At 28.1% G+C, this 13849-nt stretch overlaps 2 protein-coding genes across 2 annotated transcripts; both read right to left on the minus strand.

The window, feature by feature from the left end:
* Positions 1-883: 883 nt before the first annotated feature.
* LOC133669581 (transcription factor WER-like) lies at positions 884-2271 on the minus strand. Its single transcript, XM_062089778.1, has 3 exons — positions 2055-2271; positions 1701-1830; positions 884-1540 (listed from the first exon to the last, which is right to left on the minus strand). The coding sequence occupies exons 1-3, from the start codon at positions 2185-2187 to the stop codon at positions 1006-1008; spliced, it is 798 nt and encodes a 265-aa protein (XP_061945762.1). The 5' UTR covers positions 2188-2271; the 3' UTR covers positions 884-1005.
* An 8872-nt stretch (positions 2272-11143) lies between these two features.
* LOC133669582 (transcription factor MYB4-like) lies at positions 11144-13399 on the minus strand. Its single transcript, XM_062089780.1, has 3 exons — positions 13138-13399; positions 12651-12780; positions 11144-11707 (listed from the first exon to the last, which is right to left on the minus strand). The coding sequence occupies exons 1-3, from the start codon at positions 13268-13270 to the stop codon at positions 11203-11205; spliced, it is 768 nt and encodes a 255-aa protein (XP_061945764.1). The 5' UTR covers positions 13271-13399; the 3' UTR covers positions 11144-11202.
* Positions 13400-13849: the final 450 nt, after the last annotated feature.

Raw genomic sequence — 13849 nt, forward strand, 5'->3', positions numbered from 1 at the left:
ATCGACTTCTTTTTAAGTTTTTCATTCCATAAATATTAATATCTAAGATTATAATTTAATTAATTATTTTACTAAAAAACTATCTCAATTTAATAACTTAAATTATTAGATGAGATTTCAAAAATAATTTTATATTATTTTTTAATACATCATATCATGTGAAATTTTTTTAAATTTAAAATTTTCGTATTATCACATTATTTTATGTTTAATTTTTTTAAATAAAATAAAATAAAAATAATAAAATTCAAGCTTATAATTATTTAATTAATAAAACTCTAATATTATATAAAAAAATCATCTCAATAAAATATTTTAAAACATTATCTAATATTTTAAGAATAATTTTATTCTTTAACATATATACCTACCATGCTAGAATAATCTTCCTCGGTTTTTGAGGACTATCAGCTAGGTTTAAATATCTTGTTTAAAATGATAATGACTTACAATCTAACATGTATTCGAAAGATGTAGACTCGAGTTTTTACTAAAAAAAAGGTTTAAATTTATAAAAATATATTGGAATTTTGCTATCTTGTTTTAGAACAGGCATTCCAAGTTCAATGCTTGGTTTCTCCCAAGGCATTCAGAGAAAGTGTGTAGACATTAATTTTAGGTTTACATTATGGATTAAGTTTGGAGGGATGATTCTCTGATACCCTATCTGAGCTAGTTTTTTTCTATAAAACAACGGCTCGGCTTAGTTCTTTTTCATGCAAGATAGATCTGCATACCCAATTGAACATATTTCTGATTAAAAACAACCATTTTACTCATCCATTTTCTGCATATTAACATATCCAATTAACATTTGATATAGCATATGACTTACTGTCAACATGCATATATATATATATATATATATAGAGAGAGAGAGAGAGAGATTAAATTCTACTCCCATATGATGACTAGTACTGTTCTATTACAAATCTGATAACCTGATGAAGTTCAAACAACTCTAGATTCTAGACTTGAAAGAAAGAGTTTTATAATCTGAACTAATTAATTACTGCCTTCCAGTTCCTGCAGCACTTGCTGGATCCAATATGTACCGTCATCGTCGTAGTTGGAAGCATAGAAAGACATGTATCCTTCTTCTGTCAAGAACAATGATTCATAACCATCTTGGTTGTAATTGTTGTCTGCTAAAAATGGCAGGTTCCAGAAATCTGAACCTGAGTCTTGAAATATCTCCATTGAAGAGAAACTATCCTCGGCAACGCTATTCATGCCTGACACAGAATCATTACTCATGGAGGAGAACTCACTGCAAGATATTTCTTGAGATGAAGGAAAGTTCACTGCATTTTTTTGTTGATGATCAGATTCAGAGGGAGTATTGACAGAAACACTGTCAGTTTCAGACTTTTTAGTCTGAATAACTTCAGATTGTGAAGATTTACTTGACTGCTCTTTATTCATCACCTCAGAAGACACTGGTTGGTTTTGCTTCACTCTCTTGCTCAAGTTGGTATGCCAGTGATTTTTAATTTCGTTGTCTGTTCTTCCAGGTAATTTCCCAGAAATAATAGACCATCTGTAGAAGAAAAACTCACACTTCGTCAATCATTTTCATCATATTTGCTTTGAATTTTCCAGTCAATAGAATGCTTTCTTAACATTTACATGGAAGAAGTAGCATGCATGCATGTTGTGAAGAAAAATTGAATGAAGTTGCTTTCATGTTGAGTCCATACTTATTTCCAAGTGCTTCATGCATTTGAATGATCAAATTATCCTCTTCTTCGGAGAAATTTCCTCGCTTTACATCCGGCCGGAGATAGTTCATCCATCGTAATCTGCAACTCTTGCCACACCGTGATAAACCTGCAAAATATTACCAAATTAACATGGAAATTAACCATAAGTTGAACCAAATTTATCTTCCTATTTTCTCCTCATGACAAAGAAAAGCAAAAGATCATATCATACCAAGACACAGGAAGCAAAAAAATTATCAGAAATAAGAAAACGTTGGTGAATTTTTCTTTTTCGAAACCCATTTTATTTGCAGCTTCGAAGATGCAAAAAGAAAGTTGTATCTCATTTACCAGCAAACTTGGGAAGTTGGCGCCAATTCCAGTGGCCATATTTCTGAATATAAACTCTCAACTTTTCATCTTCTTCTATACTCCATGAACCTTTCCTGAGTCCATTTTTATCAATGGAGGCTGATTTGACCATCTTTCTGTAGCTAATAAGTAGAGCCTTTCTAGTATCTATAATTCCTATGTTGGGGGATAAGGTTATAAAGTGTTACTAAGTAAGGCAAGCATGTGTGTTTGTGTGTGTGTGTGTATATATATATAAGGCAAGCGTGTGCGTGTGTATCTTCCATTACATCATAAATTTGGACACAAAAAATGTATTCAAACCAAAGGAAATTAAAAGAATTGAACATCATGAATTTGAACACAAAAGCTATTCAAACTAGAGGAGGAGAATTGTCCTCAACCATGTAAAGTGGATCCATTATTATATATTTTAAGGAAATTAGGGCCCATTAGAAAGTGCAATGATGTTTTCTCTTTTCAAAATTGAATAAAGCCATGTTTAGAGTGAACATGGAGGCTTCCAAAAAGGCGTTTTCTCTCGGTCAAAGTCAGATGACCATACACTGTCCAACATTGCTTTAGTTCTAGTCTAGTCAATTGATTGCCAAAAAAACAAAAAGGAAAGGAAGGGGAAAAAAACCTTGATTATATAAGTACGTTTGGAACTGTATTTTAAACCATGTTTTACTAAATTTTAAATTTTTAAAATTAATTTTTTATATATTTTTTTGTATTGTTTTCATGTATTAATATCAAAAATAATTTTTAAAAAATAAAAAATATATTATTTTAATATATTTCTAAATAAAAATACTTTAAAAAATAATTATTATTATATTTTCACATACTATCGTTCAAAACACTATCGTATAAAAATACCTATATACAATTCAGTTCAGCAACATGTCCTCGCAAAATTTATGTGGAAAAATGTGCTATTATCTTAATGGAAAAAAAAAATCAGAAACTCCTTGTCAATATTTTTTTAGTTTATGTGCATGATTTTCTTTTTTCTCAACTTGGAGAGTGGGTATGGTAGGGCACCCTCTCTTCTTAAAATAACTCCTTTATCCTCACCACAATTTCAAAGAAATTTGCGTTCGAGATCCATTTTGACATGTCAAGCCACTTAGAAAACAAAATCTAATATGCTTTTAGTCTTCTTAAAAAAATAAATAAATTAAACTACTATCTCATCCCTGTATTTTTGATGAAATAATAAGTTAATCCCTTTGAGTTAAGAAACTTAAAATCAAATCCTTATATTTTTCATATTTATTTGTAACTTAGTATTTGCGTTGGTTTTTCAAGAAAATTTAATCGTTTTTCTAAATATCTTTCATTAATTTTTAATAAAAATTTTTAATCTTAGAAAAAAAAATGTGTTTAAAAAAAAAGTGATTTGGAGATTTTAAAAACAATTAACATTAAGGGGATTATATCTTATTACAACTCTGTTGCCAAGGCCCAACCTTGTTTCACGAGGAACGTTCCACAATTGCTCAAATTACCTTAAGGTGTGTTAATTACTTTTCTTATAGTTCAAAAAGCCCAGTTTAACTAATAAAAAAACGGTTTTAAATAGAAATAGGTCAATCATAGTGTACAGGGATTTTATTTGACAAGAAAAGCTTATTGTATTGTTTTGGATTCATTTTTTAGGAAAATGTCGATCATGATTTTGAAGTTTTTTAGATTCAAATTAGTTTTTAATTTTTTTTAGTTGATTAAATGATAATCTAGCACTGTAAATGAGTTTTTTTAAGGTCTTAAAAGATATTTTTTAGGTTTTTTAAAGTGAAAAAAATAATTGAAAATGAGTTTCTTAAATCCTAGATGTCTAACCTTGACCTTTCATTCATCTAAGATGGGTGAAAAGTGAATTAGCAAATAACATCTTATCTATGTCAAAGAACTATCTCAATCCAATAGTTTAAGCTATTAGGTAAGGTTCTAATTTTATATTATTCTCTAACACATCATCTTAAGTGAAAACCTTTTAAGCTTGAAACTTGCACAAGCCTACATAACCTTGTGCTTAATTTTTATCAAAGAAATAGGGATGGTGAGATTCGAACTCGTGACTGCTTGGTCATCAAGACTCTGATACCATGTCAAAGAACCATTTCAACCCAATAATTTAAGTTATTAGGCAAAGTCTTGATTTTATATTATTCTCTAACAGTCTATTGCAGCATATTATGTGATGTTTGCTATATTTTTGAGATGTCATTCGCCTAATTTCAAAAATTAAATAAATAGGGGCAAGAGATGCAAGTCTGGTCTCGAATGCTTATACACGCCTATTTTTATCTGTATTGAGACAAGAGTTGGGTTGTCTAAGATGAACCTATTTTTTTAATTTTTTTAATTCATTAAAATAAAAATAACTAGAATTCTATTTAGGATATTATTCTATTAAATATCATTTAGTTTTGAAAATGTTTTCAAATAAGATCATAGTATTGTTTTCATATATAATATCAGCCATCACTTTTTTGGACAGCCTCTTATTGTTTTTTTTACTTAAAATTTATTTAAAATTAAATAAATAAATAAAATTACATTTAAGATATTATTTTATTATATATCATTTAGTTTGATATTTTTATAAAAAATAAGATTTTACCCTTTTTATATAATATTCTCAATCATTTCCTTAATTATTACATGTGAATGTGCTATGCAAATGTTTTTTTTTATGTTTGTGATTATGAATATTTTCTAAAAATGAATTTCAAGTCGTTATAGTTATTGCAAATATTGTTTTTTGAATTGATGTTACTTTTTATTCAATGCTTCTTATAAGATAAAAAAATAAAAAATTACATGAATCGAGTTTGGATGGAAAAAAATATATTTTTCTTCATAATTTTATTTGTTGGCTTTTCTGAGAGTTTTTTTTTATTATTATCACATAATTAATTACAAAATAAAGTTTCATTGATAGCACACTAGCATTATATTATTTTCTTTTCTAATACATTCACATCAAAATTATCAAAACATAATTGTTTTTTTATTAAATTTTTTTTTTATGATTCTAATAAGCTGTTTTCTTTTTTGAATGACCATTCTGTTGAAAAAATGTTAAAATAAAGGAGCGCATTCATGTGTTTTTATTAAAGATATATCTTTTTTTACTTATTTCAAATTGTTCAAGCTTTTATATATATATATATATATATATATATATATATATATATATATTCTAATTGTTCTTAGTTTTTTTTTATATAAACAACATAACTTGAAAAGCAAAATTTTTAATATATTAATAAGAAAAGAGGGAATTATAATAGAAAATTATCTTGTTAAAATGGAATTTAAATTATGAATCTTCAAAGATTATTGCCATAAAAATATTAATTAAAGAACTCCTCACGATATTTAATCTATATTTATCTCTAAACTTCCCAACTTAGTTTTTAGTTAACATTAACACCTTATTTTGATATTTAATGGCGTTTATAATTCTTGATCTATTTTATTAAATTCTTGCATCAACTATTAAGTTTGCAATTAAAATTTTTCTATAGGTTATAAAACAAGTTAACAATATCTTGGTTTGCATCAACTATATTCTTGGTTTTTTTTAGTATGTGATCTGCAATGAAAGGGTGGTTAACTGGCTAGCAATACTCTATAAACTAGATAGACAACAATCTTGTAATATTAAATTCATGGAAATTGCAAGATTTTTCTTAGAATCTGGACACGTAATAATTAGGCCAAATTATACAAGATTGTGATGCCGATCGATCATCTCATAGCCAGTTTCGAACAGGCAGCTTGGACAACCATGATTTGCATAATTTGTTAATTTAATTGTGACATATAAATAAGGAAATGTAATAAAGGTGGAGTAATTCATAAATGAAGTTTTGGGAGAACATCATATTCAATCTTCCATGTATATGCTTGAAATGATGTTATTTATATCTAAATATAATTTCTACCTAATCGTTAAATTCAACTAAATTCCAAATTAATTAAATATAAAATCCTATTTCTTTCAATAAATACTAATTAAAGTAATCTATCAATTCAATTGATGTAATTTATACTTAATTGATTGATAAATACAAAATATAGATATGTTTTTATTCCTTATAAACTATGTTTTTTAATGTATTTTAAGCTTATTTTTATGAGTTTGACAGATCTAAGAGATTTTATAAAATTAATTGCTAAAAGATAAGATTTTTTGTATTTTATGTTTTAGACCTTATTTCTTGTGACGGATTCTTCACCAGGTTGGAATTTCAAAATGTAAATGTGGGCTTAATCAAAGTTAGAGTATACATATCAAGCTTTCTAAGATGGTAATATAGGCAAAAATTCGAGTTCATTTGGATCTCTAAATAAACTTATAAAAATTAGGTTGGAATCCTGCTTGCAACATGATTTCTTATTTGGACACTAAACATTCAAATAAACATATCTTTGAAATTCAGATATTGAAATTAGACGAATCAATGATCCAAATTCATTTAAACATTCAGGGCTACAACTTTTATTAAGAATGCTAGGTTAGATAAGGAAACTAACGGCTATCTAATCTGAAAGCTATCTAATCAGGACGTAAGCTGAAGGATGAGATTGATCTTCTAATCTAATAAGAAAACTAATGGTGGGGAGTTTTATTTTGAGAAGGAATTTGAGGGGATCAGAAGGATTATTTTCTACAGCCTTTAACCTCTTTATTTTTAGCATTGATCTTATAATGAAAGCTACTCACTGAGACATAAAAACATGGAAGACCAACAGGACATATGGTTCTTTTGTTTGTTGCAGGAATTTTAAGAGACAATGAGCAACTAATTTCTAATTTTGATTCAATGGGAATACACATCATCCTTATTAGCAAGTTGTAAAAAGTAACATTATCATTGTAATTTTTTCATATTCAAATATTTATTTTTTTTATTCAGAATTATGCTATTGATTTTTATTCAACTTATTGAATTGTTTTGAGATGAGATGCATGCTTTCTAGTTTTTTAACAAGTAAAGCTAGATCAGAAAGTCGTGTATAGATAGGAAGAACTCTGATATCCATAAACAGAAAATTGATCAAATAGTGATGTAGCCAAATTAGAAAAAAAAAAGGTTTTGAGTAGTCATATAAAGATCTGCCTTAAAAGAATTACTTGGATAGCTTAATAAATATATTTATAAACTAGTGGGACATGATTAAGTTTAAAAGGAGAACTGATCGTATCATACTATCATCTTAGCAATAAAAGATCATGATTTTCTATCCGATTATTAGATTGAGCTCAATTTTTTTCAAGTAATTTTTATAATGTAATTGATAGGCATGTCCAACTTCGCTTTGAAATACCATCAAATTAAGCATTGGAGATACTATTTGAGTTATTTTTATTATTTTTCCTTGATTTTATGTTGTTTTCATTTTTTTTATTAGTTTTTTGTTTTTGTTTATAAATTATGATTTTTCTTCATTATTAAAGTCAATTCCAGATCTATTTAAAGAAATGCAAACCTTCTAGAGAGTCAGAACTTATTAATATTTTTTAAAAAATAAAACTACAAATTCGATCAAAACTCTATCGTGTCTTCTTGTTTGTGCTTTCATTTACCTCAAATAGGGTTTTGCAAACTAATTAGAAATATTTACATAAGGAAATATGTGTTTTATATAACTTTGACTAGAATGTTATGAGACATAGAAAATTTATACTTTAAATAATTTATATAATTAGAAATGTTACATAAGGAAAAAATATAATTTATTGGATAAAAAATTTAAATATTCATATTATATACATTATTTATTGAACTGTAAGTACACATAGAAAAAAAATATCTAAGTTGATTTACACTTAGTATTTAGGATTAAATTGTATTAAATTTTAGATAAAAATTATCTGAATTAATTAGAAAAAGGACTACTAAAAGGTTTTCAATTTTTTTTTTTTTGGCTGTAGTTTATGCATCTCTTGGAGAGGATGAATATAAGTTTACATAAAAACAATTAATTAAACTTAGCGAACAATTATTTAACCATTCTTAAGATATAGAACAATATAAATGGCATATAATTTTTAAATATCATGCACATGATAAGTTTAGTGATATTTTGATTAATTAAATAAAAAAAGGAAATATTAAGTTAAATAATATTTTTAACGCATTTAGAAAAATCAATAATTATATATTTGAGCCCAATTTTGATAATGAGATATTTATTGTAAAAGGACACCTCAACCTTGAGGCTTGAGCAAAAAGCTGTAGCCAATCGCGGCCTTCCTCTCTCCGTTTTTTTTTTCTTTCTTTTTCATTTCCTTTTTCTTTGTTTTGTTTTTCGTAAGGTGTTAACAACTCAAATCCACATTTTAGATTTAGATTACGGTGGTCAAAATAATGGCTCATTTATATTATTTAATCTGATCATTCCGGTTAAAATCAATTAATATAGATATTATGGATAATAATAAGTTAAAAAATTTAAAATATAAATATCATGAGTCAAGTGGCGAGTCAAAAATTTTAAAACTCAATCAACCAGATTTAATTAATATTCGCTATATTGTTTATTGTTTTTATATAACTAAATTGATTATTTTAGTTTAGTCAATTGATTCAATTAATGTATTAAACCTAAATTGTTTGATACAATTTATAACAAGTTTTGGACTAATTTTGAGTTCAAATCTTAGATGTAATTAAGTTTAACTTATAAAAATTAACAATAACACCACACTATGGATATTTGTAATATTTATAAAAAATTTAGTCCAATCTGATATATTTAACTTGTCCAAATTTTAAAAAAAAATCTGAATGAATCGGATTTATAACTTATAGAACATAAAAATAACACTTATAATTTAGATTATTTGTGTCATAAGTTCTTGGGTTGTTTGAGGAATTTTAGTTCCTGGAATAAGATTTTTGTACTTGTTTATTGAAGTGTGATAGTTGTTTCTTATTAGTTCTTTTATTAATTTATAATGATATTAAGCTTGAATGTGTATATGATATGAAGAAGAAATATCACCTTGAGCAGTATTTATCAGAAGATTCTAGTGAGCTTATGATAAAACCAATATATAAAATTATTTCTACTTCAAAGAATATTATACTAAAAATTAAAAAAACTGAAAACTATTTATTCAATAGTGGAATAAATTAATATCTGTTTTACATTGTTTGGATACCAACATTGCCACTAAATTAATTTTTTGCCGAGTTGAGGTCATGGGTTCGAGAGCTAGGATAAACAATGTTTTCTGCATTTTGTCACAATTTATATATATATATATATATATATATAAAAGAGGGCATTCTTCCACCCTATATATATAGGCCCAGGCCCTGGCACAGGCACAGGAAAGGGGGGTCTGTCTCAGGTCTAATTACCTAGACTTTTTTGTAACAGGCTCACGGCCATTGTTTTTACTGGACCTTTGGGTTGTTTTGAAACTTTTTATTTATTTATTTTATCTTTTAAGTTCGTTCTAGGTAAGCTGGGCTTTTCTGTAACAGGCCCATGACCATTGTTTTCATTGGGCCTTTAGATTGTTTAGGCCATTTTTTTTATTTCATACTTTGAGTTATACTTTTTTTGTTTTTAATTTTTTGGTTTTTGTTTTTTGAAACCAATTATAAGTATAATTCTCCTTTAGAGATTGCAGCTTCCTAGATTTTGATCTGGGTTTGAAGATTGCAGCAGGTTCCTGGGTTTCGAGGTGGTAGGAAAATGAAGATGGATTAATTATAAAGATACTCTGGATATTAAAGTAATTATAATAATATTTTTATAACATTTTTTTTTACCGTGTTGGCTTGCACTTGGCTTGATATATAAAGTGTTATGAATTATATAAATAATATGATGTGAAATGTAACTTTTAAAAAAGATGGGCGACAGGGTTTAAGTAATTCTTCCAAAATAAATTTTTACCTATGTAGAGTTAAAATTTCAAATTTGTGAGGCATATTTTATTGAAAAAAAATCCTTTGATCACATGAAAAAAAACAGAGAGAGTTATTGCTATTTGATCCTATATTTTAAATAAAATAATTAGATAATCCCTTTATTTTTTGAAATATAATATTAAATCCCTATATTTTCATATTTTATTATAATCCGGTTCTAATTACATTTGGTTTTATTTTTTTTATCACAATAAGATTATTTTTTCAAAATATATTTCATTTGTAATCAAATCTTCCAAACTTACCTATCGCAGACAAAATTAAAAGTGTATTTGAAAAATAATTAAATTTCAAAAAACAAAAAAACAGTCAACTTTAATTAAGGGAGTGACTTATGCTTTCTAAGAATTAAGGGACTAACTTACAAAACCAATAAATAATTGAAGATCATTGTTTCGTTACTAATGTAAAAGAAAAAATTGATTAATTAATAAATAAAGAAAAGAATGAGGAAAATATTATTGAATGACTGTTTCATTAATGAATGAATTAATTAATTAATTATTATATATATAAAAAACCCTATCATCCCAAACCCCCACCCAGTGATCAGTCGTTCAAACTACTATTGTACTAATATTTCAACCGAAAGCCCAACTACACCTAATATATTTTCCAAAGAATGGACTTGCGGCTTGGGAGTACTGTGTCCCCGTACAATAAAATCGTATTTTACCACCAGAAAGTCAAACACATGACGAGTGTATTTGATAATGTGTGCATATTTTTTTTTAAGAATATATTTTTTAATTTTTATTTTAATTTATTATATCAAGACATCGAAATTACCGGACTAAAAAAATTAATTTAATGCCTATCTAGATAAAAACAAATTTAAATTCACTTGAAAAAAGGATTGAATTGAGAAAACATGGAATATACCCCAATGAACAAATCAAGCATAGTTATCAAGCAGGGAATGTGGAATTTATTTTCTTTCCCATCTAGATATACAGTGAGTTGCCCCTCAATAATTCAGCTAGCTTGCTAGCCATAAAAAGAAAATTATAATTATGCCCAAAACAAGTAAGTGACCATTATTATCTCGCCTTCATTCATGCACTTTTGTCCATCAAACACCGTCACAAGCATCATGGCTGGAGAATGGGAGGCACACTGTACAGAATAACTTCCACTAGAGAGAATCAAAATATTTGTAAATTGTTTAGCAAATTTTATTACAAGTTACAATCCTCCATATCGATGAAAGCAAAAGGGCTTGAAAATTCTCCATCAAAAAAGGGGGAGTCAGGGTCCACCAAGGGTGCCATAAAATCATTTGGCATGAAATAATCGTCAGACAAGAATGGTTCGGTCCAGAAATTTCCACTAGGGGCCTCGTATGCCTCCAAGAAAGCAAAATTATTATCAGAAATGAGGTCCCCGTCCGTTGCTGCTACGTTATCAATGGTTGAAATATCACTAGATGAAGCTTGAGGGGACATTGTACTCGTGGGGCTTTCAATTATTTCATTACTCGTGGCAGGATTTTGTGTGCTTGTGTCTGTTTCTTCTGTGTCTTTCTCTTGGTTCTTGTCATCTTGAGACAGATCATCATCTGAGGACATTTCCTTCGCTTCCAGTACTGATTTATTTCTCAAGCGTTTCTTCAGATTTGTGTGCCAATGGTTCTTTATCTCGTTGTCAGTTCTCCCCGGTAACTGGGCAGCGATAGCAGACCATCTACATGTGAACATACAACGTAATGTAATTACATAATGTAATGTCATGTAACATTAATGGAGAAAAATGATACTAGTTTTTGACATCTAATTAATCAGATAGTGAAAATTATGCTTTCACTAGGACATTAGATGAACGGCACTCTATAACATCCATCCTCCTACACTATATATTTTAAGAAAAACATATTATGTTAATTTTAATAACAAAAGAAAATGGAGATTACAGTTTCCAATAAATCCCACGACTAGAATGAGCATAATTTTATCTTGTTTGTTTTGCGTTTTGAAAACGTTTTTAAATTTTATTTATTTATTTATTTCAAATTAATAATTTTTTAGTGTTTTAAGATCATTTTGATGCGCTAATATTAAAAATAATTTTTTAAAAATAAAAAATATATATTATTTTGATATATTTTCGAGAGAAAAATATTTTAAAAAGTAGTCGCAACTACATTCTAAAACACCCCCAAAATAATCGCCTGTTTTCATCACTCTGTGAAGGGGAAAAAAAACATTGAAGATAATAAATATAATGGAGCTAGTGTCATGCTAATATATATAATGTAATTATGTACGTAAGGAGAGAAAACGATAGTCGGTTTTAATATTATAAGAAGCATGGCATTAATTTAAACGTTTTTGGGGAGAAAATTAAGAATAATACATTATTATTAGTCTAAAATTTAGGGGATTTTTACTGCATTCCTTATGCTAATTAATTACATGTAACATTCATGTTAACTCTCACATCATGTATTAAGAAAAAATAATCCAGTAAGAACTGAATGAATGAGATGATGCATAATCTATTATTTGATTAGAAAGTTTGATAGGTTACGTATCTTTTCCTTTCCTTTTCTTTTCATCTTTTCTTAGTCAAAATCAATGAAATGATTTATTTCTTTTAAGGAACAAGATAGTAATTATGAATTAGGTACCTGTTCCCCAGTGTTTCATGTAAGCTGATGATGGTTTCCTCTTCTTCTTTACTGTAATTCCCTCTCTTGATATTTGGCCTTAAGTAATTCAGCCATCTCAATCTGCAACTTTTACCACACCTTTGTAGACCTGATATGAAAGCAAATGTGATCAATGGAGCAATTGTCAGTTCGACAGTACTGCAAGTCGAATCAACTAGTTGGGTGCGGCTGCTAAGAATCTTTGCTAGCCAAATAACAATGAACTACTCTACAGTTCTTTAAGAAATCCAACGAAGAATGGAACCCAAATGCATGGATAAATGTATAGAGATGCCGAATTCCAGAAAAATAGGGTTTTTTTCTCAGTTTCTTTGAGCTCTCCCTTCTCAAGAGCATGCACGGCCCTTAAATGCATCGGAAATGCAGAACATTTAGAGTTCTATTAATTTGATTGTGAAAATGGGGAGGAAAAAAAGCAAGTATGATCAATAATACAATCACATACCTGCAAACTTGGGAAGTTGTCTCCAATTCCAACAGCCATATCTAGTAACATAAGCCATTAGCTTCCTATCTTCTTCTGGTGTCCAAGCACCCTTCTTTAGTCCAGTTTTATCACAGCATGGAGTTCTCACCATTCTCACACCCTCTCTCCTACTCTCTTCCTCTCTGCGTGTGCCCCTCAAGAGCTCCAATTTTCTTGGCACCCCGTATCACTTTGATTATGCAGCTGTGAAGCTAGCTAGCTAGCTACATATACCACACAAACCTAAGTTTAGGAAAAACGTGTTTCATGCTAGATTTTTTAATGCTTCCACGCTCTTTTTACTACCGTCTTTTTTGGTTATTTTCCTAATATTTTATTTATTTATTTATTTCATGGATGGTCTATCCAAGAAGATTCATTAATCGTATTATTATTATTATTAGTGTTCCTGTATGGAAACTAAGAGAGGCTTTTCTGTCGTATTTAGCTTGATGGAAATAAAACAACTTCCTTGTCATGCAGTATCACGTGATGCAGTACTGTGCCATATGTCTTCCTTCATCTATGGAGATCAGAAAAATTCAGATGCCAATGAATTTGGTAACGGCGTGTGGGCGTCTAGAATTGGTTGTAGTTTTATGTCCTGATTGTTTTTACATTTAAAAAATATTTTTAAAAAAATTTAAATATTTTTTATTTTTTTATTTGTTTCAAATTAACATTTTTAGTA

The sequence above is a fragment of the Populus nigra genome, chromosome 12, assembly GCF_951802175.1.
Source record: "Populus nigra chromosome 12, ddPopNigr1.1, whole genome shotgun sequence".
Taxonomy (NCBI): Eukaryota; Viridiplantae; Streptophyta; class Magnoliopsida; order Malpighiales; family Salicaceae; genus Populus; species Populus nigra.

Coding starts and splice junctions, on each gene's coding strand:
- LOC133669581 (XM_062089778.1), bottom strand. CDS start 2,187: ATGGTCAAATCAGCCTCCATTGATAAAAATGGACTCAGGAAAGGTTCA. Junction 1,831..2,054: donor CCAACTTCCCAAGTTTGCTG/GTAAATGAGATA, acceptor AATATTTTGCAG/GTTTATCACGGTGTGGCAAG. Junction 1,541..1,700: donor CATGAAGCACTTGGAAATAA/GTATGGACTCAA, acceptor TTTCTTCTACAG/ATGGTCTATTATTTCTGGGA.
- LOC133669582 (XM_062089780.1), bottom strand. CDS start 13,270: ATGGTGAGAACTCCATGCTGTGATAAAACTGGACTAAAGAAGGGTGCT. Junction 12,781..13,137: donor ACAACTTCCCAAGTTTGCAG/GTATGTGATTGT, acceptor CTTTCATATCAG/GTCTACAAAGGTGTGGTAAA. Junction 11,708..12,650: donor CATGAAACACTGGGGAACAG/GTACCTAATTCA, acceptor GTTCACATGTAG/ATGGTCTGCTATCGCTGCCC.